The sequence below is a fragment of the Mustela lutreola genome, chromosome 2 (genome assembly GCF_030435805.1).
Source record: "Mustela lutreola isolate mMusLut2 chromosome 2, mMusLut2.pri, whole genome shotgun sequence".
In the NCBI taxonomy this organism is placed as follows: domain Eukaryota; kingdom Metazoa; phylum Chordata; class Mammalia; order Carnivora; family Mustelidae; genus Mustela; species Mustela lutreola.
The window spans coordinates 176,294,962-176,318,924 of NC_081291.1; the positions used below are offsets into that span (position 1 = coordinate 176,294,962).

At 37.5% G+C, this 23,963-nt stretch overlaps 2 protein-coding genes across 46 annotated transcripts in view; one reads left to right on the forward strand and one right to left on the reverse strand.

The window, feature by feature from the left end:
* ABI3BP (ABI family member 3 binding protein) overlaps positions 1–15,550 on the forward strand; it is a 253,905-nt gene extending 238,355 nt beyond the window's left edge. For all 38 annotated transcript variants that reach the window (XM_059164296.1, XM_059164302.1, XM_059164308.1 and 35 more), the window contains 5 exons: positions 10,060–10,139; positions 10,881–10,910; positions 11,581–11,742; positions 12,998–13,120; positions 14,341–15,550. In XM_059164296.1, the coding sequence (XP_059020279.1) occupies positions 10,060–10,139; positions 10,881–10,910; positions 11,581–11,742; positions 12,998–13,120; positions 14,341–14,456 (511 nt within the window). In that variant the 3' untranslated portion in view covers positions 14,457–15,550. The remainder of the gene's footprint in view (positions 1–10,059; positions 10,140–10,880; positions 10,911–11,580; positions 11,743–12,997; positions 13,121–14,340) is intronic.
* Positions 1–23,963, reverse strand: part of TFG (trafficking from ER to golgi regulator) — a 62,479-nt gene that overhangs the window by 13,435 nt on the left and 25,081 nt on the right. For 2 of the 8 annotated variants that reach the window (XM_059164345.1, XM_059164344.1), the window contains exons 7-9: positions 20,088–20,186; positions 17,466–17,506; positions 16,564–16,691 (exon numbers count right to left, since the gene is read on the reverse strand). In XM_059164345.1, coding sequence (XP_059020328.1) covers positions 17,472–17,506; positions 20,088–20,186 — 134 coding nt within the window. In that variant the 3' untranslated portion in view covers positions 16,564–16,691; positions 17,466–17,471. Of the gene's footprint in view, positions 1–15,875; positions 16,692–17,465; positions 17,507–20,087; positions 20,187–23,963 lie in introns of those variants that run through there. The other 6 variants (XM_059164340.1, XM_059164338.1, XM_059164339.1 and 3 more) reach the window with 3 other exon arrangements.

Below are 23,963 nucleotides of genomic sequence, written 5' to 3' on the forward strand. Positions count from 1 at the left end.
TTGAGATTCAACATATCAGGGATACTATGCAAGGGTTCCCATTACTCCACATCCTCAGCAGCACGTGTTCTTTACCATTTGTCTTTTTGTTACTAGACATCCTAACAGGTGTGAGATGATAATTTACTGTGCTTTTGATTTGCATCTCCCGGACAGCTAGTAATGTTGAGCACTTTTTCATACCGGTTGGCCATCTGTATATCTTCTTCAGAAAAAATTGCCTATTTAGGTCCTTCGCCAAGTTTTTATATATATATATGTATTTTTATCCCCAGGGGTACAGGTCTGTGAATTGCCAGGTTTACACACTTCACAGCACTCACTAAAGCACATACCCTCCCCAATGTCCATAACCCCACCCCCCTTCTCCCAACCCCCCAACCCCCAGCAACCCTCAGTTTGTTTTGTAAGATTAAGAGTCACTTATGATTTGTCTCCCTCCCAATCTCATCTTGTTTCATTGATTCTTCTCCTACCCACTTAAGCCCCCATGTTGCGTCACCACTTCCTCATATCAGGGAGATCATATGATAGTTGTCTTTCTCTGCTTGACTTATTTTGCTAAGCATGATACGCTCTAGTTCCATCCACGTCATTGCAAATGGCAAGATTTCATTTCTTTTGATGGCTGCATAGTATTCCATTGTGTATATATACCACATCTTCTTGATCCATTCATCTGTTGATGGACATTTAGGTTCTTTCCATAGTTTGGCTATTGTGGACATTGCTGCTATAAACATTCAGGTGCACGTGCCCCTTTGGATCACTACATTTGTATCTTTAGGGTAAATACCCAGTAGTGCAATTGCTGGGTCATAGGGCAGTTCTATTTTAACCTTCACCAAGTTTTTAATTCAGTTATTTTTCTGTTATTGAGTTGCATATGTTCCATTTATATTTTGTTTATTAGCCCCTTATCACATACATGTTTTATAAATATTTTCTCCCATTCTATAGGTTGCCTTTTCTTTGTGTTGATGGTTTCCTTTGCTGTGCAGAAGGCTCTTAGTTTTATGTAGTCTCATGTCTCTTAGCTTCTGTTGCCTTTACTTTTGGTATCAAATTAAAAAAAAAAAATCATTGCCAAGTCTGATGTCAAGGAGATTACCCCCTAGGTTTTCTTCCATAGGTTTTCTGGTTGCAGATCTTAGAGTCAAGTGTTTAATCCATTTTGAGTTAATTTTGTGTATGGTGTAAAATAGTGGTCCAGTTTCATTCTCTTGCATGTAGCTTTCCAGTTTTCCCAACACCAGTTATTTGAAAAGACAGACTTTTTCCCCAATTGTATATTCTTGTCTCCTTTGTCATAAATTCACTGTGTAGGGGTGAGTTTATTTCTGTGTTCTCTATTATGTTCCATTGATTTACGTATCTGTTTTTTATACCAATACCATACTATTTTTGATGACTAAAGCTTTGTAATATAGCTGGGAATCCAGGACCATGAGGCCATCAGCTCCATTCTTCCTCAAAATGACCTGGGCCATTCTGAGTCTTCTGTGATTCCATACAAACTACAGGATTCATTGTTGTATTTTTGTGAAAAATGCCATTGAATTTTGATAGCAATTGCATTGAATCTATAGAATGTTTTGGCTAGTAGGGAAATTTTAACATTAATTCTTCTAATCCATTAACATGGGATGTCTTTCCATGAATTTATGTTTTCCTCAGTTCCTTTCTTTTTTCTTACGGTTTTCAGTATACAAATCTTTTACCTTCTTAGATAAATTTACTCCTAAGTATTTTATTCTTTTTGATGCTATTAGAAATGGGATTGTCTTCTTCATTTCTCTTTTTGAAAGTTCATTGTCGGTATATGAAAACACAACTGATTTTTGTATACTGATTGTGTATCCTGCAACTTGACCAAATTTGTTTATTCTAACAGTATTTTGGTAGAATCTTTAGGGTTTTCTATATATAAAACCACGTCATCCACAAATAGAGATAGTTGTACTTCTTCCTTTCTGATTTGGATGCCAGTACTTGCTTCCCACCGCCCCCACCCCCAATTGCTCTGGCTAGGATTTCCAGTATTATGTCAAATGAAAGTGGCAAGAAGCGGCATCCTGGTCTTGTTCCTGACTGAGAGGGAAAGGTTTCAGCATTTCACTCTTGGGTCTGATGTTAGCTATGGGCTTGTCATTTATGGTCTTAATTATGTTGATATGTGTTCCCTCCATACCACTTTTTTGAGAGTTTTTGTCGTGAAAGTGTGTTGATTTTCATCTAATGCTTTTCTACATCTACTGACTTTATATGGATTATCCCTCACCTTATTGAATGGTATACATCACATTGACTGATTTGTGGTGGTTTAACCATCTTTGTATCCCTGGACTGAATCCCACTTGTTCATGTTCTGTTCAGGTTATCTGTTTATCGTTCAGTCTTGGTAAGGTTTTTTTTCTAGGAATGTATCCATTTTTTTTCTAAATTACACAATTTGTTACAGTATAATCTGTTATAGTAGCCTCTTATTTGGGGGGAATCAGTTGTAATGTCTTCTCTCTCATTTCAGATTTTATTTAGTCTTCTTTTTTCTTAACTGAAGTTTCATCAATTTTGTTTATCTTTTTAAAAAACCAGCTCTTAGTTTCATTGATCTTTTTTATTGTTTTTCTGGTCTCTATTTCATTTATTTCTATTCTGATCTTTGTTATTTCCTCTGTTCTGCCAACTTTGGGCTTACTTTGTTCTTTTTGTAGTTCTTTGAGCTGTAAAGTTAGGTTGTTTATTTGGTGTCTTAATGTAGGTATTCATCATTATATATTTCCCCCTTTTTTTTTTAAGATTTTTTTTTTATTTATTTGTTAAGAGAGAGAGAGAGATACAGAGCGCAAGCACAGGCAGACAGAGTGGCAGGCTAGAGGCAGAGGGAGAAGCAGGCTCCCTGCCAAGCAAGGAGCCCGATGTGGGACTCGATCTCAGGACGCTGGGATCATGACCTGAGCCAAAGGCAGCCGCTTAACCAACTGAGCCACCCAGGCATCCCATATTTCCCCTTTTTAATTGCTTTTGCTGTATCTTGTAGTTTTCATATGTTGTATTTCCATTTTCATTTGACTCAAGATATTTTTGACTACTCTTTTGATTTCTTCTTGGATCCATTGGTTGTTCAGGAGCATATTGTTTAAACTCCACATATTTGTGACTTTTCCAGTTTTCTTCATCTAAGTGATTTCTAGTTTCTGACCATAATTAGAAAAAAACATTGATATGATTTCAGTTTTCTTTAGTTTTTCAAGACTTCATTTGTGGCCTAAAATATGATCCATCCTGAAGAATGTTACATGTGTGCTTAAGAATATGTATTCCAATGGAATATTCTGTAAATGTCTGTTAGATCTTTCTAGTCCAAGGTGTCATTTTAAGTCCAATGTTTCACTATGATTTTGTCTGAATGGTACCCCACTTTCTTTGCTCTCCATCTGAATGGTATATCTTTTTCCACCCCTTCACTTTCAGTCTATATGTGTCGTTATAGCTGAAGTGAGTCTCTTATTTACTCTTATTTACTTGGTTCTTGTTTTTTTGTTTGTTTGTTTTTTTCTTTGAGCCACTCTCTGTACTTGGATTGGAGAATTTTGTCTATTGACATTTGAAGTAATTATTGGTAGGTTTGGACTTACTGTGGCTATTTTGCTCATTGTTTTCGGTTATAATTCTTTTGTTCCTTTATTTCCTCTTTTGTGCTCTTTCCTTGTGATGATTGCCTGTAGAGGTTTACTTGATTGCTTTCTCTTTATCTTCTATGTATCTACCATGGGAAACTGCTGTTGTTAACGTGAGGCTTACACAGACCATTTATGACAGTCTATTTTAAGCTAGTAACAATTTAACTTCAAACGCATACAAAAGCTCTACACCTTTACACTCTCCCCTTCACATTGCTTTTGCTATCACAACTTACTTTTTTTACATTGTAATCCTTAACAAATTGTTACATCATTATTTTTAATACTCTGCTCTTTTAACCTTCACATTAGAGTTGTAAGTTATTTGCCCGACTATGATTACATTAGAATGTTCTGAATATAACTATGTATTTATCTTTACTGGTAAGTTTTATACTTTTCTATGTTTTCTTGTGACTAATGGGCATCCTCTATTTCAGCCAGGACTCTCTAACCTTTCTTGTAAGGTCAGTGTAGTGGGGATGAATTCGCAACTTTTGTTTGGGAAACTCTCCCTCTCCTTCAATTCTGAAGGACAATTTTGCTGGGTAGTTTTTTGTTAGTTAGTTTTAACTTCAACATATTGAATATGTCAGATCCACTCTTTTCTGGCCTGAATGTTTCTGCTGAAAAATCTGCTGATAATATTATGGAACTTCCCCTGTATGAAACAAGGTGCTTTCCTCTTGCTTCTTTTAGATTCTCTCCTTGTCTTGAACTTTTGGCAGTTTAATTATAGCATGTCTCAGTGTGGATATCTTTCAATTCTCCAAATGGAACTCCTTGGACTTCTTGGCAATGGATGTCTGTTTCTTTCTCCAGGTTAAGGAAGATTTTAGCCAGTATTTCTTTACATTAGCTTTCTGCCCCTTTCTCTCTCGATCCTCCTTCTTGGACAGGGCCCTATAATGCGTATCTTGGTCTGCTTGATGGTGTCTGGTATGTCTCTTAGCTATTTTCACTTTTTTATCTTTTGGCTCCTCGGATTGGATGAATTCCTCTAGCCTGTCTTCAGGTTTGCTGACCCTTTGGTACAGGTCATCTGGTCTGCTCTTGAACTTCCTCTAATGGATTTTTCAGTTCAGTTATTGTATCTTTAGCTAAGTGATTTGTTTGGTACTTTTTATTTTACTTTTTTTTTAAGATTTTATTTATTTATTTGACAGAGAGAGAGAGAGCACAAGCAGGGGGAGTAGCAGGCAGAGAGAGAGAGAGGGAGAAGCAGGCTCCCCACAGAGCAGGAAGCCCGATGGGGGGCTTGATCCCAGGACCCTGGGATCATGACCTGGGCCGAAGGCAGAGGCTTAACCCACTGAGCCACCCAGGTGCCCCTGTTTGGTACTTTTTAAATAGTCTCTCTTCATTGAAATTCTTGCTTTGTTCAGGAATTTGCCTTTTGACCTTGGTAAGCATCTTTACAACTATTACTTTTAATTCGCAGGTAAATCACTATCTATTCCATTGAGATCTGTTCCTGTAGATTTTCCTTGTTTTGTGTGAAGCATAGTCTTCTGTTTCTTCAATTTCCTTCTTTGTTCATTTCTGCACATTAGCTAAAACAGCCACCTCTCCCAGTCTTGACAGAATGGTCCTGTGTAGGAAATGAATCTCTTGAATCAGTCCACCCCAAGGTCCTAGCTGTCCCTCAAACCTCTGAGCTTGTCCAAAACACCTGCTTTGTTATTAGTGGCTCCATACCTGAGGGTGCTCCCAAATCCATCAGCGTCCCAAAGGAGAGACTTGTAATCAGCACCTGGACGCAGCCTAATTATAAACTGGACCCTCCGCAGCTAGGATACTATGTACTTAATCGCCCACCAGAGAGACCCTGGAAGATGGGCATTTTTGCCTGCTCCCTCTGTGCTGGGCCCAGGATATAGCCAGCAGGAGAGCTCCTGTAACTGTTTAAAAAAAAAAATGCTTTGTGTGCTACAGTATTATGGGACTTAAGAATGCAAACCCAATCAGTTCACAGAGCCAAGCAAGTGGGGACATCCCTTGAATAGCAGCTACAAAGGCTAAGGTGCCAGATATTTGTACACTCCTTCCAGGGAGATGCTGTTGACTTAGCTGTACTGTTGCAGCAGGCTGGAGGGAGGGGACAAAGAAAGTGTCAACAGTTTCCCAGCTTCTGGTTAGGATTGCAGCCAGCCAATACATACGTACTATAGTTGGAAGCTTCACCCTCAGATAGCAGGGTTTTTTTTTTTTTTAACTTTTTAAATACAACTTAGTTAACATAAAGTGTATTATTAGTTTCAGAAGTAGAATTTAGTGATTCATCAGTGGCATATTACCCCCAGTGCTCATTACATCAAGTGCCCTTTTTTTTAAAAAAAGATTTTATTTATTTGCCAGGGACAGAGAGAGAGAGAGAGAGAGAGCACAAGCAGGGAGAGTGGCAGGCAGAGGCAGAGAGAGAAGCAGGCTCCCTGCTGAGCAAGGAGCCTGAAGCAGGACTCGATCCCAGGACCCTGGGATCGTGACCTAAGCCGAAGGCAGTGGCTTAACCAACTGAGCCTCCCAGACGTCCCTCAAGTGCACTCTTAATGTCCAACTATCACCCAATTACCCCATCCCCTCACCCCTCTCTCCTCCGGGAACCTTCAGTTTGTTCCCTCTAGTTAAGAGTCTTTTGTGGTTTTTATCTTATTTTTCCTTCCCTTCCCTATGTTCATCAGATAGCAGGTTTTTAAAGTATGAAAATAAACCTCTTGGGGAATACTGGTATAGGGTGGTTTTGCCTATTCCCTCTGTGCTGAGCCCTGAGAGGTTAGGTGGTTAAGAACTGCTTCTTGGCTACAGGTCCGAGGGACTTGTGACTGGAAGCCCTATTGGCTTTTAGAAGTAGGTGTTTATGGGCCTCATCCCTCAGGTGGGAGTCTTAAAAGTTGGGGTATTCGATGTGATGTCCATACCCTATGCTCCTCATGGAGAAGCTAGGAGTTGGGGATTTGCTGCCAATTAGAGGACACTATGCCAGGAGCAGGGTTTATGGCAAGAGTGTGTCTCAGCCTTTCCTACCCATTTCAATGTGGGTGTTCTTTCATTTACCCGGGGTGTATGAGCTGCTGGGCTAGTTTCTGGATCTTTCAGAGAGAACTCCTCCGTGTGCAGCTGTACATATGATGTGCCTGTGGGAGGAGAGGAGCTCAGGAACCTATTTCCCCATCTTAGTCAGCTCTCCTCCATGTTCAATTGCTTGCACTATTTCTTCTGTTAATTAAATCCGTATTTCTAGACTGACCATTTCTCAAAAATGCAAAATACTTCATTTCTTCGTTCCATATCTCCTAGAATCCCTCACCATCCTTTTGTCCCCATCTCCTACATCCTTTTCATTTATATCCTTTGTCGTCTTTTACTCCCTTCCTTTGTGGCATTCCTTGAGAAATAGATCTTTAGTATAGATGATTATGGAAGAGGATGTTTTTGAGTTCTTCTATGTCTGGAAATAGCCTTTCTTTTACTGATGGCGTTGTTTAAGTGGACAGACTTTAGAATGAAGAGAAGACTTTTGAAGGCATTGTTCCATTGTTTTAAGTATTTTCTTTATTTTAGAGATTGAGAGGGGAAAGCAAAGGGGAGGAGCAGAGAGAGAGGAACAGGAAGATTCCACAAAGCCTAACATGGGGCTTGATCTCACAACCCTGAGATCATGACCTGAGCTGAAATCAAGAGTCAGATGCTTACCTGACTGTGCCACCCAGGGTGCCTCTGTTACATAGTTTTCTGACTTCCATTGCTAAGAGGTCAAATGCTATTCTGAGTCTGGATCCTTTGAATGGGACCTATTTTCTTCTCAGAAACATTTAAGATCTTGTCTCTAGCCCAGTGATCTAAAATTTTTCAACTTGTCTGCTTTGGTTAGTCTCTTTTCTTTTTTTAACTTTTGCTGAGAGTATAGAGCTTTTAAATCTGGAAGCCCATGTCTCTAAGCTCTGAGAAATTATTTACTTTCTAGGATAATTGTGCACCCTTTTCACCTCCTCTCTCTTCTGGAATCTACTAGTTAGGTGTTACAATCCCTAGAAAAATCAGATTTCCTTATTTTTGCTCACTTTTCATCTGAGTTTTTGTCCTTGTATTTGTAACATTTTAACTTGATCTTCTAAACTATTAAATGTTTTATTCTTTCAAAAACAATGTCTTTTATGAAAATTTTTAATAGCATGCTCATTCCCTACGTGAAATCAGTATCTTCTGAAACATTACTCTTAGACCTAGAGTGTCATAAATTTCGTGATAGAATGTGCTACCTGAGAAAGATTTTGCCACTTCAAATATTTTCTTCGTATAGGGTTTGAACACCCAAAAATATATGCCTCTTAAGTTCTCCTGTTAATTAATTTTAAATGATTTCTTCAAAACTTGTTAAGTATCATAAAGTGTTGGCAAGAAACAGAGAAAGTAGCTTATGAACATCTGCGGCATGCTACAAATGGAACTGCAGTGTAAATAACTGTGAAATAAAAAGACATGGAGATGGTTCCGGCAATCAGACTTGGCCAAAGCACAGGGTTTTTGGCAATGGCTTGGAATGTGGAATGCATTGCCCACTTAAATCAAGGTCCAGATGCTCGTTATTTCTTTTTTCCAGTTTCCATTCACCATAATAGGGGTGTGTGTGTGTGTGTGTGTGTGTGTGTTTTAAGGTCTTCAGTCCTCTGAGCAAGAATTCAATCTTTAAAAAATGTTCCATGCCCAAGCAACATCTTATATACATGCCATTTATTTAAATGAGTGACATGGATGGTTTTATATTGGCATTCTTATTGCAAATGATAATGGTACCTTGTATCAGTTGATTAAGTTTATAAAATGCTTTGATATGTAGTCTCTCACTAAAAACCCTGGAAGTTTTAATCCTCATTGCAATTTGTAAAAGCAGATGGTAATAGCACAATGATTAAGAATCTCATTGTTCTTAACTGAAAAATAGGGTAACACTGATCTTGTAGTGTTTGTATGTTGTTACTTTATATATGTACAATTAATGTGTTTTGATATATAACACTCAAAAAGTGGTTGCTGCTGTTGTAATGCTAGAATCTGTCATCTTATAGATTTTAGCTGTATTATAATGCAGTGCCTCAGTAGTCAAGAATCTGATTTCCTGGAGCTCCAGAAAGTTCTGTTACTTCTCCACTTAGTATCTTCTGTATCAAGTAGAGCTGTCATCCTTCTGTTTTTCACTCATTTATAAAATGTATTTCCATCTTTTGTGTGTTCTGCATTCTAATTCAATTACAAACTTCTCCAAAATAGGAATCATCTCCCAAAAGTCTTATACAAATTTGAGATTCAAAATGCTATCAGCTGACTCAAGTTGGTTTTAGACTCAAAATTATTTTCCTGCTAAGTCTGCTTTTGGAAAGAATGCTTAGTTTCAGGCAAACAGCAAACAGCTTGACTGCTTTAATTTCTTAAAAGGATTTGTTCTAACTATTCTATGAATGCAGTATGTTAAATATCGCATAGCAAGTTAATGCATAATTCTTAGGATCAAACATACTTAGAACACCAGGGCATCTAGGTAAATTTTGTGTTTTGTTTTTTAATGTAAAGAGTTAAGGCCTAGCCTATATGAATCTGATTTGTATAGGAAGAAAAGTCAGTACTTGTGTCCATGCTCTTTCATGGTCATATTACCATTTCCCTCTTCTGGAGATATGGCTTCCTGTGATCCACAGAACACCGGAGTTCCAGGAGACAGAAACGGGAAATCCTTGCATAGAAATACTTTCACAAGCTTCGTCCAGTAGGTCTCAAATGTCCATGGGTATAGGATTCACACCTTGGGAACTTTTTACAAATTCCTACTTAGACCCCCTCAAAAAATTGATTCTGCAGCCAAGATGAAGCAAGAAATCTGTGTTTTAAACAAACTTTCTCAAATGCCCCTCTATCATGTGATTCTGACATACATAGTTCAAGCCCCACAAGGTGAAACATTGCCTAAGTCTGAGGCCATGTCCAGTGTTGGGATAAGAAGAAATAAAAGCCAACCTTTCCATTAAGTAGCGCATCGCAAAAACATTTGAAGGAGAGACTCCTGGTTGCTGGAATGAGCCTGGATTCACCATATACCTCTTCCCTTTGTGTTCCTTACCAACTTGCCTAGTTGTTTCTACTAGCTAGCTGTCTTTTTAAAAACACCAATTTTTTTTTATTAACTTAATCCTTTTACAAAACATCAGACAAGGTGTTTGATAAGTAGAGTTTATTTCCCCATGCTGCTTCTCAAATATATGTGTACTCACCACCTCATGATTTCAAAATAGAATCAAGGATTTCAATATAACAAAGAAAGATTGTTTCCTACCCCTGAAGAATGTATTATAATTTTTTTAAAAAAAATTTCTCTCCTACACAGCTATGAATTCCAGGTGAAACCCAAAAACCCACTTGGAGAAGGCCCCCCCAGCAACACGGTGGCATTCAGCACTGAATCAGGTAATCACATCAACAGTAAAGCCCATCCAGGATATTACCAGGCCACAGTGTTTTGCCTAAGGAGCTTCTCTGAAACATAGCTAAATGAACAGTGTATAAAGTGTTTAATTTTGAGAAAGCAGATTGATAAAAAAGAGCCGTAAGGAGACATTACATACATCTTTTCTCACTTATTTTGATGTCAGAAAAAAAAAAGACATACCAGTTTAAAAGATAAAAAATGTATCAAAAAACTAGTGAATGAATACTCCCTCTGTATGCTTAGAATCAATGGCCAGAATCAAAATATCAGACATAGTCATAGTACATCCAGGAATTCATTTGATGGTTTTTTGATCAACAGCTGTGAAAATTTCTGACCTTCTATACTCCAATTTCTTTAAAAGATACATCTGTACTCATAGCATTAGTAGTGTCATTTTTACACCAACTGCACTTCATGGCATTCCGGTGACTTTACCATCAATAGTTTCTGTCTGAATCTGAAAGAGGAAGCTTTAAAATGGAGTGAGAGCTTGAAGAGCAACAAAGATTCCAAAAGATACAGCTGAGTACCTGGCAGGAGACTGTTCAATGGAAAATAACTCTAAAACAAAACACACTTTAGTCTTTAGCAAGAGTGTACCATTTTTCAAGTCAGACTTAACTGTCAGCATCCAACTTCTTCACGGTGCTGCTGGCACACTGGGACTTACTTACCTAATGTAATGGCTTACTCTTATGTTTGCTATTTCTCTTCAGCGGACCCAAGAGTGAGCGAGCCAGTTTCTGGTAAGTACCTGTCTCCGTGTGAACGTAACTACATGCTTTTCTAAACTGATTCAACTAAACAAGCATGGCGGCATTTTAGTCATGATTTCATTTTAGTCCACTTTGTCTTAAACTATCAGTCAGGTGGGAATGCTAACCTAGAACACTCCCTCACACTGAGAACCTGTAACGTTTGTGGGGAACAAGTCGTGTATTTTGAAACTTGCTTTCATTCATGTGCCAGGGCAGCTTGAAATTTCAGTTATGCAAGTCAAGATATAACCTCCTCATTTCCACTTTTAATGACAAGTCACATTAAAGCATCTGTTTAAATTATATACTATGCTACCAAAAACAAACAACCCCCCCTCCCAAAAACAAAACAAAACACAACAACCTAAATTTGCCCCTAAGGGAATGCTGTCCACATGTAGCCCTGCACAGGTTACTTGAAACCTAAACATACTGCTTATCTCACTACTGACAGGAACTTCGGTGGGAGTTTATATGTTTAAACTCAATACATTATTTTGGGTCCAATATTTAGCATTGGAGAAAACCAGGTTATCAGCAGGCTGACAATGAACTTTGCAAATGACTTTTTAAAAAATATTTAGTATTTTTTAGCTAAAAATATTTAGCTCTTCAGCACCTAAATGCTAAACTCAAGGCATGTGTTTTCCTTATGCAGCAGGAAGAGATGCCATCTGGACTGAAAGACCCTTTAACTCAGACTCTTACTCAGAATGTAAGGGCAAACAGTATGTCAAACGGACGTGGTATAAGAAGTTTGTAGGGGTGCAGCTGTGCAACTCTCTCCGCTACAAGATTTATCTGAGTGACTCCCTCACAGGTAAGCAAGGCTACCGGCTCTGTTTCAAGCCTTCAGGGAATGCTTCACAGCATTCTGTAACCTGGCCTTTCCTACGGATGGCTCCCCACACCAAGGTGTGATAGAAACTGTTCTAAAATTTTGAGCAACATGTTACTGGAATACTCAGCCTGGGATTAGAGGCATGAGATTAGAATGTAAATAATGAAAATGCAGTGTGAAAATGAAAATCGTCTGGGCAAACTTGCATGTGAAGGCACTTGCCACACTGAAGCTCACTGTGTCACAGCCACCAGGCACAGAGAGCCCACTGATGATAAAATGAGTGTATGTAATAGTCATCATGGAAGGAATAGGGCATACTTAAGATTTAAGTCTGCCAGAGACAAGATCAAAACACCTGACAAAGAGGGTGATAACTCCTTGCTCCAGACTCAGTGGTGATGATTTTCTCTTCTGTATTCACACAATAAAAATTTTTTTAAAAAAAGAAAAAAAAATTTAAATAAGGCTGGTGACAACATGGAAAGGTAGACATTTGGTCAGTCATTCAGCAAATAGCTACTTTGTTCAGAGGTTTTCTAGGTGCTAAGGACGAAGTGGGACACAGCTTCTAATTTAGTAGGGATAGACCACAGATATGTAAATAATAATTGCATGCAGTGCTCTGAAGAAAAATTTAAAAGGGTGAAAGAAAATGTTTTGAGTGGAAGCTTCTTTAGTTAGAATGGCCTCTCTGAAAAGCTAAGGTTTATGCTAAGTAGAAAACGATGAGAAGGAACCACCCCAGCAAAACTCTAGGGATGAAGGACTAGAGGTAGAGAGGAGAAAAAGCAATGGCCCTGCTGGAACATGCCTGGCCAGGGCCACTGGTGTGGCTGAGGCTTCGGAAGAAGAGGGGCAGCCAGGCAGACAGGTGTAGAATCCTGTGGGACTTTAACACCAGGTAAGGATTTGGGGATTTCTTTTGAATATACTAGGAGTGTGCAGGGGGGGATTTATGAAGAGTAACATCTGAGCTGCATTTTAAAAAGATGTCTGATCTTTGGGAGGAGTGGAGGGATAAGGGAGTAAGACAGAGAGAAAGGAGTAAAAGCAGTGGTGGCAGCTGAAGACTTCCAGTGTTCAGTCAAGAGACACTGGTGGGCTGAACTAGGGTGAAGGGGGGGGGGAGTAAAAATAGAAAAGACTATCAGAAAAGACTGGAATATTTCAGAATTATCCTCTCTCAAAGATAGTAACACTTCATGATCCTTTAAAATTTCTCGCTCCTTAGGAAAATTTTATAACATAGGCGATCAGAGAGGCCATGGAGAAGACCACTGCCAGTTTGTGGACTCGTTTTTAGATGGACGCACAGGACAGCAACTCAGTTCTGACCAGTTACCCACCAAAGAAGGTATGTTTTCTGAGCCTCCTCCTAAGTAAGGGGATTTTTCAAATTAACACAGAAAGAATTCAAGCTAAGGAAAACAATCACTTTAAAAATAATTCTACAGTACTACTGGTCTAATTATCTGACTAGGAAAAAAAAAAAAACCAACTTCATGTAAGACCTTAATGGAAGTTTCTCAACTTTCCTACCAGTCCTTAAGACTTGATTCCTTAGAGTTAGAGAAATTCCACAGACCTCTACAGACATTCCATTTCAAGAAAACTTCACTTTGCAAAAACAGCTATAGAAGAGTAGTGTTTCCCAACCTTAAATCACTCCTGTATTACCTTATACGTACACAGAGCACACAGCCATTTTTTAATTCCCTTATTATTTGCCACATAAATATAATTAAAGTCAAACAATCTGGTGAGTAATGAATAACCACTTTAACTTGCTAAAGACATATTAGCACTAAGCTGCTCCATGAGGATTTTAAAAATACTGAAAATTTAATCCTTAGCCAGGCAGGGCAGGAGAGAATAAATTAAATGTCCATGTTACTCAGCAATCACTGAGAGGTTTCTGCATTATTTGACTAGTCTTTTCAGCAACATGTTTTGTTACAGAGCACTTAAGTCCCCTTTTATTATGGTTGGTGTTTATATCTGTGAACCCAATTAACAGGAAGTTGAAAGTGCTGCCACTCAGGCATTGGATATAAAATATACTGTAAATTGTGTACACTGCCAAAACATTTTACATCTGTAGCAAAAATTTAAATCATTTATTGTAGAGTCCTTGAAGGAAGATTTCACCTAAGTTTAATTATCAGAAATTTAGCATTCCTGCCATTGTAGTAACTAGCCCTTTACTTGGTCAGTTCTTCATAGACCATGACTAGTCCATACAGTATAGATACCGAACGTGCTCAATCACACTCAAAACACAAACCAGCTCCCGACCCTGACTCCTGCCCCTTTTCAGCTTTGTCTCCCAGATGCTACCAACCAGCTCATTCCACCTCGTTAACGCACAGGTCAGAGGAGTTTCAGGCACCCCTCATGTTTAGCTAGCCAGTAAAACCTCAGGGAGACACCAAGCTCTCTGTTTGGTATTCTCCATTTTCTAAAATACTTCACTTCACCTACAGTAACATTCAGTCATACAAGGACACCCTTCCATCTGTGAGTGGTGTGGGCAAAAATATAGCAGCTATTAAAATAAATTATTTTCCTTCTTAGGCTATTTCAGAGCAGTTCGTCAGGAACCTGTCCAATTTGGAGAAATAGGTGGTCACACCCAAATCAATTATGTCCAGTGGTATGAATGTGGGACCACAATTCCTGGAAAATGGTAGATGCTACAATCAGAATCAAAAGTGCCTTCTGTTTTATCATGGGAAAAAAATAATTGGAAACAGTATTTGTCACATTCATTTAAAGCTGTTATGTTTACTATGTATTAAAGTTTAATAGCAATAGTAGATGTTTATTAGAAATATTGCTGAGAATATTTATCAGGTTTTACAAAATCATTTTAAGAAAACAAGATATTGACATTAACAGAATAACATTTTTAGGGAAGCTGGCTCCCTACTCATGGTATTTTAAGAGATCATTTGTATATTATTTATCACTCTGTTGTAATGATGTTTTGAGATACTTTTATAACAAATTTAACATCAAAAACTAATATACTTTTTAAAAATATATTTCCTTTTATTCAAGTGTATTCTTCTTACTGGTGAGTTAATGCCATAAATCTCAACTTGGTTTAACTTATTAGATCAAATTATCTTGAGCATTTGCATCTGGGGGAATAAAGGTCCTAATATTCATGTTTATTTAAACTTTAAATTTTTAGCAATAGCTAAATAGCTTTTCTGAAGCATTTCAATAGTTAACCATTCATGCCAATATACATTTCTTTAAATCTGTGCAAATTACTAAAAAGCCTGCTTGAATCATTATATTTGATTTCAGCTGCAAACCGAAGAGAATACCTGATCTGTTCAATTTCAAAATATACACTTGGTTCTTTACCCATAAATATGCTACAATGTCTGAATGTACTTTGTCAAACTACCCTTTAACCAGGGATTTGTCTTCATACTGTTAAGAGAATTCTAATGAAGCTATACGTAGAGACTGAATGTGAAGTTTGAGCACAAATACCCCTACATTTTACAGGTACTTCCTGTTTTTAGACCTCTAGGAATGAATGTATCGGAAAATGTTTTCGTAATTTTGTCTAACTCAACCTGTAATGAAAATTTAAAAAAAAAAAAAGTCCTTCATTTGGGGAGGGACATGGGAATGCTGCATTGTTGCCCTCTTTCTGAAAGGACCTTTCCTCTGCTTACCCTTCAACATGCTTCAAGTTTATCAATGCTACATTTTGTATTTTTCAAGCAAGTATAAACTCTGCAATAAAGAGATGTAGTTTTTTTAAGACTGAGTTCTTCATTTCTGAATGAGTCATCTCTATAAGGAACATCTCACAGTTATTCAGGATCTACACAAAACCTCCTCGTAGGTGTTGTGTTTATATGTAATGTTAATTTGTCTCCCTCTGAAATCTATTTCAAAGAAGTTTCATTGTTTCAAACCAATGATTATTAAATGCATTTCTTTCAAAGGCAGTACAAAATTTCTTAGAACAGAAAACTCTTTTAAGTTAAAATGCCTATACTTCATTCTGAGACCAAACAGCAAAAAGAATTTCTATTTCTTCTTTTTCTCATGGAATTTAGTCATTAACATATACAAGACCACTATTGGATTCAATTATCTTTATTAACCTATTAATGTTACATTTTATACATAATACCTAGTTGTCTTCTCAAAGGGGTCTATTTTAGTACATCATGTTAATAAAAAGCCAAGTTAAGATGGCTAAACTTCAACCTAGCGTTTTAATATCCTCCAGACAAGGCAAGCTAGAAAGTCAATCATTTTACACACATCAGAGTAGTGTTCCAAAATAACTAGGCAGCTGCTACACTTTTAAGCAAGGGAAGAAAAAAACTTTTCATTTTGGTCTTTTTGTATTCCAGCAAATTATACTTTCAATTAACAGCAACAATGATACCATAAAAAATGCTCTGCTTTTTAAATTTCTGAACTTCAATACAAATTAAAATAGTAGTATTGGAGTCTTTTGGGAGGCAAATAGCTAGCAGCTACAGTCATCCATGTAGCTGAGCCTCTCTATCGATAACCAGGTCCAGGTTGGGTATAGCCCTGACCAAAGGGCGGGCGGGTGCGTGCATAAGGGTTAGGCCCACTGGGAGGTGGAGTCATAGTACTTCCAGGAGGTGGAGTAAAACCTGGTCTCGGTTGATAGGCCCCGGGTTGGCTTGGAGCCATTCCAGGTTGTGAGGCAGGGGCCACAGTGTAATTGGTAGGCTGAGAAGTTTGGGTAGTGTACGTTTGTGAAGGGTAACTGCTCGCCTGGTACTGCTGTGCTGGTTGAGCAGGCAGCTGCTGAGGTTGGCCAGCAAAGGCAGGAGCCGGTGCCTGGGAAGCTGGTTGCTGGCCATATCCCTGGAACTGCTGAGGTTGTTGGGGTCCAGTCTGCTGACTATAGCCTGCTGAAAAGGCAAAATAAAGTACATATAAATCTTATTTTTCTTTTGGTGAAAGGTTTTCCAGAGAATTAGTCTTAATGTTATGGACCAAAAAAGATGAAAAATTTAAACTCATTCCTAAGTATTCATAGAACAAGTAGGGTAATATATAGTCCATCATATAATATTACTTCAAAACCAAGTAGTATCAAAAAAAGGTTATTTCTAAACAATTTTTAAACCCTCTAATCTAAATTGAAACCACTATATATTTCTTCATTACAAATGTTTCTAGACTACATAATCCCTAAGAGCAAATACCTGTTCTACCATAATTCCTAGTGTAGAATAGATGCTCAAATGATAAATGCAGGAATTAATGTAAAGCTAGTCATTAACCTGGTGTAGAGGGGAGGCCTACTTAACAGCTGTACCAAGTAAAAAAAACATTAAGACAATGAATATTTTTAAATGAAGCAATGATGCTACAAATACATCTTATTGTGCTAATGAGATGCTTTTAGGTTCACTCACTCTATAAAAACCAAGCCATTTAAGAATGAACATTATGTACCCACTTTCACAATCCTTAAATTCTTTTAGATTTGGTATCTGATGTTTTGCCTTTATAACTCAGAATTCTGACTTAGTAGTAACAGCATAACACATAAAAAGCACATGATATTGCCCCACAATATCAAAATCTATATGCATTATTTACTAGGATTTTTTTTTTTAATTTTTTTTTAAGAACAAGTCTGCTTCACTAAAATCTTTTATCTCTACCATGAAACACACCTGCAGCTACTTGCAATGAAACCTCTCCAATGACTGGAATCCTGTCAGCATTAAATACCAGATACATAAGAAAATAATTAAAATATGTACAACCCTGCATTTAAATTAAAAAAAAAAGGATTGAATGAATTTGAGTATATTCTGAACTCACCTTGAACCTGGGTTCAAAATTTACTCATGAAAGAAACCTTTCTGACATAGTCCATGAGTAAAACTGGAAAAGCAGAGGGAAACTGCCAAACCAACAGTGTCAAAAATGGTCCAATGTTACCACCACCACTTACAGTCTCTCCAAGCAGAGTATTTAGTTGACTATTTCCACATCTCCCAATCAAATTCAAGTTAATAGGACTAATGGGATCAGAAATACAAAGATGATGATTTGAAAACTAAATTTTACTCGAGTGAAGACGCTGACTAAAATCATTAAGAACAAGCTTAACTTTTAATAAGTAAATCAAGCATCTAAGGCATTTTACTTACGGTAGCATCCAAATACTGAAGTCAATTCATGATAAAATCTTGAATGTCATACAACTTCTCCTATCCTCTACATAAAATTTATTTGCTTCATTTTTTTAACTGTAAGTTTTTGAAGAAACAAAACAACTCAGCTTTTACACTGAAAATGTCTATACAAATTAAGACTCTGAGCAAAATACTGCTGCCATTTCATCCTGGCAGCTAAAATCCAGACTGGCTTTTTAACTGAGGCTGGGAACAACCAAATCCTTAATTATTTCTCAACAGAGGGAATAACTCCTACAGGCCTAATGCCATTTCATTAGCAACCTACTACTCTTTGATCATAATGTGGCAGTGCTTCTATTATGTATACAGCCCCACCCTCTCCCTTGAAAAACAACTTTGAAGAACAACAAAAATCTCAAGAAATGGAAATTATGTGATTTTTTAAAAAAATTAATGAATAGTGTAGGACAAGGGACCAGATGATCCACAAAGTCTAAAATACTTACTATGTAGCCTTTTATGGCAGGTAAGTCTGCTACCACTGCCCTAGGCTAGACAATGCAGAATGATATTAATTAAGAGCAAAGTCAAATACACCGACTCTGAGCTCCCCCACTGAATGGCTGCATGTCCTTCATGTGTCACAACCTTTCTGAACCCGTTACAACTGCCTCATTTTTAAAATGAGTGGGCTAGACAAGTACTAAAAGTTTTCAACCCTGCCTACACTTTAGAATGACCTACAATGCTTTTAAAATATCAAAGCCCGAGTCCCATTCCTAACCAACTGAAACAAAATGCCTGGGAGTAGCGCCTAGGCACCTTGAACTTTCAAAAAAAGCTCTCCAGGTGACTCTGAAGCACAGAGGGAGTTGAAATCCCCTGGATTAGAATGATGACTAGGTCTTTTCAGCTCTGATATCTATTATTTCTACAAATTTTATAATTTATAACACTCTGACTTTAAAGGACTGCAAACCTAAAATAATCCTAATATAATCCAAGCTTAAATTCATCCCAACTATTTTACATAATTAAAAACTAACAGCTATAGGTTAAATCATTCTATAGCAAATACAATCCATATGAAAACTGCTACATGCGCTAAAATATGTCCAAACTTCAATTAAAGATGGAATTTTATGGACTTGTGCAGAGGTCATGACACTTTTTTGGACAGCCTGAGAGTAAATATTCTAGGTTTTGTGGGCCACACAGTCTCAGCTGCAACTACTCAGCTCTGCCACGACAGAGCAACAGACAGCACAGAAATGAACAGGTGTAGATGTGTTCCAATAAAACTGAATTCACAAAAACTGGTGACATGCCATATTTGGTCCATGACTATAGTTTGCTAATTCCTGTTCTCGTTGAACTATAAAACTCTGAACGACAGAATTTTAGGCAAGATTCAACTTAGATAAATTATTTTTAATTATATGAACTTTTGATACTTAAATCTTTGGCTGTAAAACATGAGTTAAACATGAACTCCCTCTCTGATACAACAAGTATCAAGTGATCTGATTTATAATGAGTACAGTCAAAGCTACACTAGAGATTTCATATTTAAATATAGATAATCTTCAGTGGACAGAAGGTAAAAGAAAATACCCAGAATGCCTACATTCAATATTCTTAGCTGCTCGGATTACATTTGACACAAGTTTATTTTTTTGGCCTATTTTTGTATTCCCACATACTCCTGGAGATTTAAAAACCTAAGTAGCATAATTTAGTTCTTATTTATTAAGATTGCCTTTTCATGTATGAGGAAAATGTTAATATTTTTACAATACAATAGAATTACATGTGACATACAATGGTTGAAAAAATCTTGCATTTTTGCTGTTCTGAGTCACCCAAGAGGTAAGTAGATCATATCAGTATAAGATAGCTTGTGCTACAAATATTTTCAAACTGTAAGTTATTAAAAAATCATCTACTGTGACTGTTGACTGAAATGCTAACAAATATTAATACAAAACTTTAAAAATAAACAAATGTATTTCCACCCACAAAGAAATACTTAACACCTCCTATGACAATGTAAGTACTACAAATCAAGGAGTTAAGAGGAAAGGATCAAAGTGTAATGAGTACAGAAACAGCTCACATCGAATGAGTCACCTCCCTCTGGACCGCGCTCACCTGAATACTGAATCCCGTACTGCTGCGGCGGCTGAGGCGGCGCCTGCGGGGGCTGGGCCCCGTAGCCGGCCTGCTGCGGGTACTGCTGGTACATCGGACCTAAAAAAGACAAGACAAGGGAAAGAAGTAGGTTTCATTTGGCAGAGAGAAATATTTTTAAAGCACATTTAATTCTCTCCCTACCCAAACACATAAATACACTCAGCAACAAGACCCAAGGATGTGTCTGTTCCCACTGAAGCGCTGCAAAACAAAGAACAAACAACTGAACAGACGCAGCTGCTGTGCTGTGGACCAACTGCAGGGAACTCGGCAGCAGCAGCGTGGTCACTCAAAAATTCCAGAGAAACAAAAGCTTTCAAGCTTTCAAACCCCACTGCCAACAGACAGGTACTGCTTATGTTCTGTAAAAATCAATCAAGTCAAAAATCAAGAAATAAAAATCTGAGGAAAGGAACAAATACAACTGATAGCTCCTACATCTCTCCCTAAACACTGTATTTATTCTAAAGGTTTTAACCTTTGTTACAATATGAACAGACTCTGGTAACAAGGAACTATGAGACATCTTTCATGGCCGACCTCAAAGACACCTGTAGCATCTGACAACAGTGTGCTTTTCCATCATCTGAACGGCCTCGCCCATCATGTGAAATCTGATAAAGTCTGAATGTTCCCTCACTGTACACTTTTTGAGCATGGCAGACCTGTTTAAGACTGGGGATGTATACTGGAAAATGAGAGTCCTATTTGGGGGTCAGGTGATCACAGTTCCTACAGAAAAACCTTTGGACACTGTTACCACTTGCGTGCTTTCTAAACAACCAAGGATTTATTGGTCCACATCTTTCTCATCTCTACTACTTTATTCTTGTCCTGACAGTGGATTCAGCTAGATCTAATACCTAGACTAGCAATAAAACTTGCATTCTAATAGCTAGCTAATATTTAAATCTTCAATTATACACTGGCTAATTCTTTCATAAATATTCAAACTACCTGCTGTTAATTAAAAGATTATGCATAAATAGCCTATTTCTGGCAGAAAGGGACAAGTGAAAAAGTCCCATTATCTTAGTGCCACCACTCAAACTGAAGTACCACAGGCAGCTAGCACTCACAGCCTGAAATCAAGGGACAGAGCTCACTCTACTGGGCTCCCCACTCAGCCCTATGTACTGTGGCACTGAATGAGATATGCCCGTATTTACAGCCAGCTTTGTTCCTAGCAAGCAGTTGTCTGCTTTTTATGATAGAAATAAAATCTACTTAAATATATATATATATATGTATAAATATATATATAATAAATCTACTTAAATATATATATATGTATATATATATATACACACACTTAACTATTCTTTTCCCAAATACAACAATAAAAAAACTGACAGAAGTTTCTTAAATGCTTTCCTAATGGTTTAAGACCTACAGAGAGCACAAAAGGTAGCACAGGAGTTAACTACCTTGGAAGATACCACTTTAATGCTAGATTGTAGTTCATAACTAAATTTCAGAACAAAAGTAATCAGAATCTGGTACAGAAATATAATCAAAAGGGAAAAATATATACAACAGTATGATAATAGGTTCTAATTCTGAGAAACCAAAATGATTACATCTACAGTACAAAAAGGGGAAAGAACAGAACAGGTAATAAGTACATGGTGGTGGGGGTAGTAAACCTTACTAGCAATCCCTATTGTAGGTATAGAAAAATTAAGCAATTTACCTGGGGTCAATGCAGCTAATATGAACCCTCACTGGAATGCAGGCAAAACTCTACAGCTTTAGTTCAAAAGAAGTTCTGTATACATTATCTCATTTAATATAAATATTAACTTAAGTATCATCAAAAAAGCTGAGATTAAGGCTCCATGTAATAGGCTGTTGTCATTAGTGATTTTACAGCCTAATTGTTTTCCTCAATAAAAACTGACAGGTAATACTAACTATTCTTAAAGCAAGCACATATTCTATTTTTTTCCTAAGCTCCTATAAACCCATTACGAAAATGCCACCTCTGGGGTTAAAGTTTTCAGGTTTATTACTATCTCTACACAAAGTATTCCTTTTATTTACGTCATTCAAGTCCAAAACAGACACTGTCACAATATGCTAAAAGTGTAATTAAGAAGTCTGTGTTTACTGAGGACACTGGGAGAAGGAGATGAGAAGTGAGCAGGGGGAATCGGAAGGGGAGACGAACCATGAGAGACTATGGACTCTGAGAAACAAATTGAGGGTTTTGGAGGGGAGGGGGGATAGGTTGGGTGAGCCTGGTGGTGGGTATTAAGGAGGGCATGTATTGCACGGAACACTGGGTGTGGTGCATAAACAATGAATCTTGGAACACTGAAAAAAATAAATCGATAAGATTAAAAAAAAAAGTCTGTTTAGTTGTAAAAACAGAGGAATAACTTCACATACTCATAAGAAGCGAGCTAAGGAAAAGAGAAGAGAGCTAAGGGATAGATTATTAAGTGAAAAAGCAAGGTAGAGACATAGTTTAGAGTAAGTTGTGTTTTGAGTAATATATACGTGTGTGTGTGTGTGTGTGTGTGTGTATGTGTGTGTATATGTTTTATGAATTATATTTTTAGGAAGAATCACTAGAATAAAGTAAACATAATAAAAACTACTACCTAAGGGAAGAAAGAGACTAGGGTGAAGCAGAGAATCTTTGTGAAACTCCTGGAACTGCATTTTGTTACGCAGAGTGGTACCAGCCTCTGGGATTAGCCCCTGCCCATCAGAGCACTCGCACAAGACTCCTGCCCATGTATCCTTTTCATTTTTAGAAATGCAAGATTAACTTCAGAATACAAAAAGAGCAAAGAATAAGCCATAAACATATGAGCATTCACTGCCCTGTGTAATCTCTTCCTTGTACTCAATAGGGCTGACCTGCACATTAACAGAATATTATAGAAATCATGACATTTCTGAGGACAGGTCATAAAAGACAGCTACCCTAACTCTCTCTTGCTCATTCATTTACTCTCTGGTGGAAAGCACCGTGGCATGAGGTCACCTAAGCAGCCTAGGAGAGGTCCCTGTAAGGAACGAAGCCTCCTGACGACTATGTGAAAGAGTCGTCTTAGAAGTAAGTGCATCCTCTAGTTCAGAGTAAGCTTCGGAGGACTGCAATCTCAGGAGACTCGGAGACAAACCAAGCTGTTCCCAGATCCCTGACTCTTTCAAACTGCATGAGATAATAAATAAATGTTTGTAGTTTGAAGCATCTGTTTTGGGATAAATTGTTACATAGCAACAGATTATTAAAATACATAGTTTTTAACTTTGGAAACATGTAGCGGTGACAGCTCCTGAAAAATAAAAGACACATACTCAAATGAAAAGTGTAAATCTAGTTATATTCCTGATGTGAACAAGCCATCGCTGTAATAGGTAATTATGAGACAATTAAGGAAATTCATTACTATCATTACATAGTAGTCTGTATGATTAATAGTAGTAATGATTAAGAATCACTTAATTTTGTTATATGTAATAGCACAGTTGTTATGTTAAAAGAAAGGGTTATCAGTACACATGCATACTGAAACACGTGAGTGAAATAAGGTGGAGGACTGGATTTAAAATACCCCAGCAAGTTAAAAAAGGAGGGCAGGGCAAGAAGGATAGATGAAAAAAGAAATCCCAGACATTGGTGAGTGTTGAGGCTGCATGATGGATGCACAAGTTCATTATTTTAGTTCCACTTCTGTTTAGGTTTCAAAATTTATGTAATAAACGTGATTTTAAAAGACTCTTCAGGTCATATTATCTTGTCACAGGATTTTACATATTTTAATTATATCCTTTTCACCTTTTTGGTTTGTCAAACAGCAATACCTCCTGGTCTCTGAT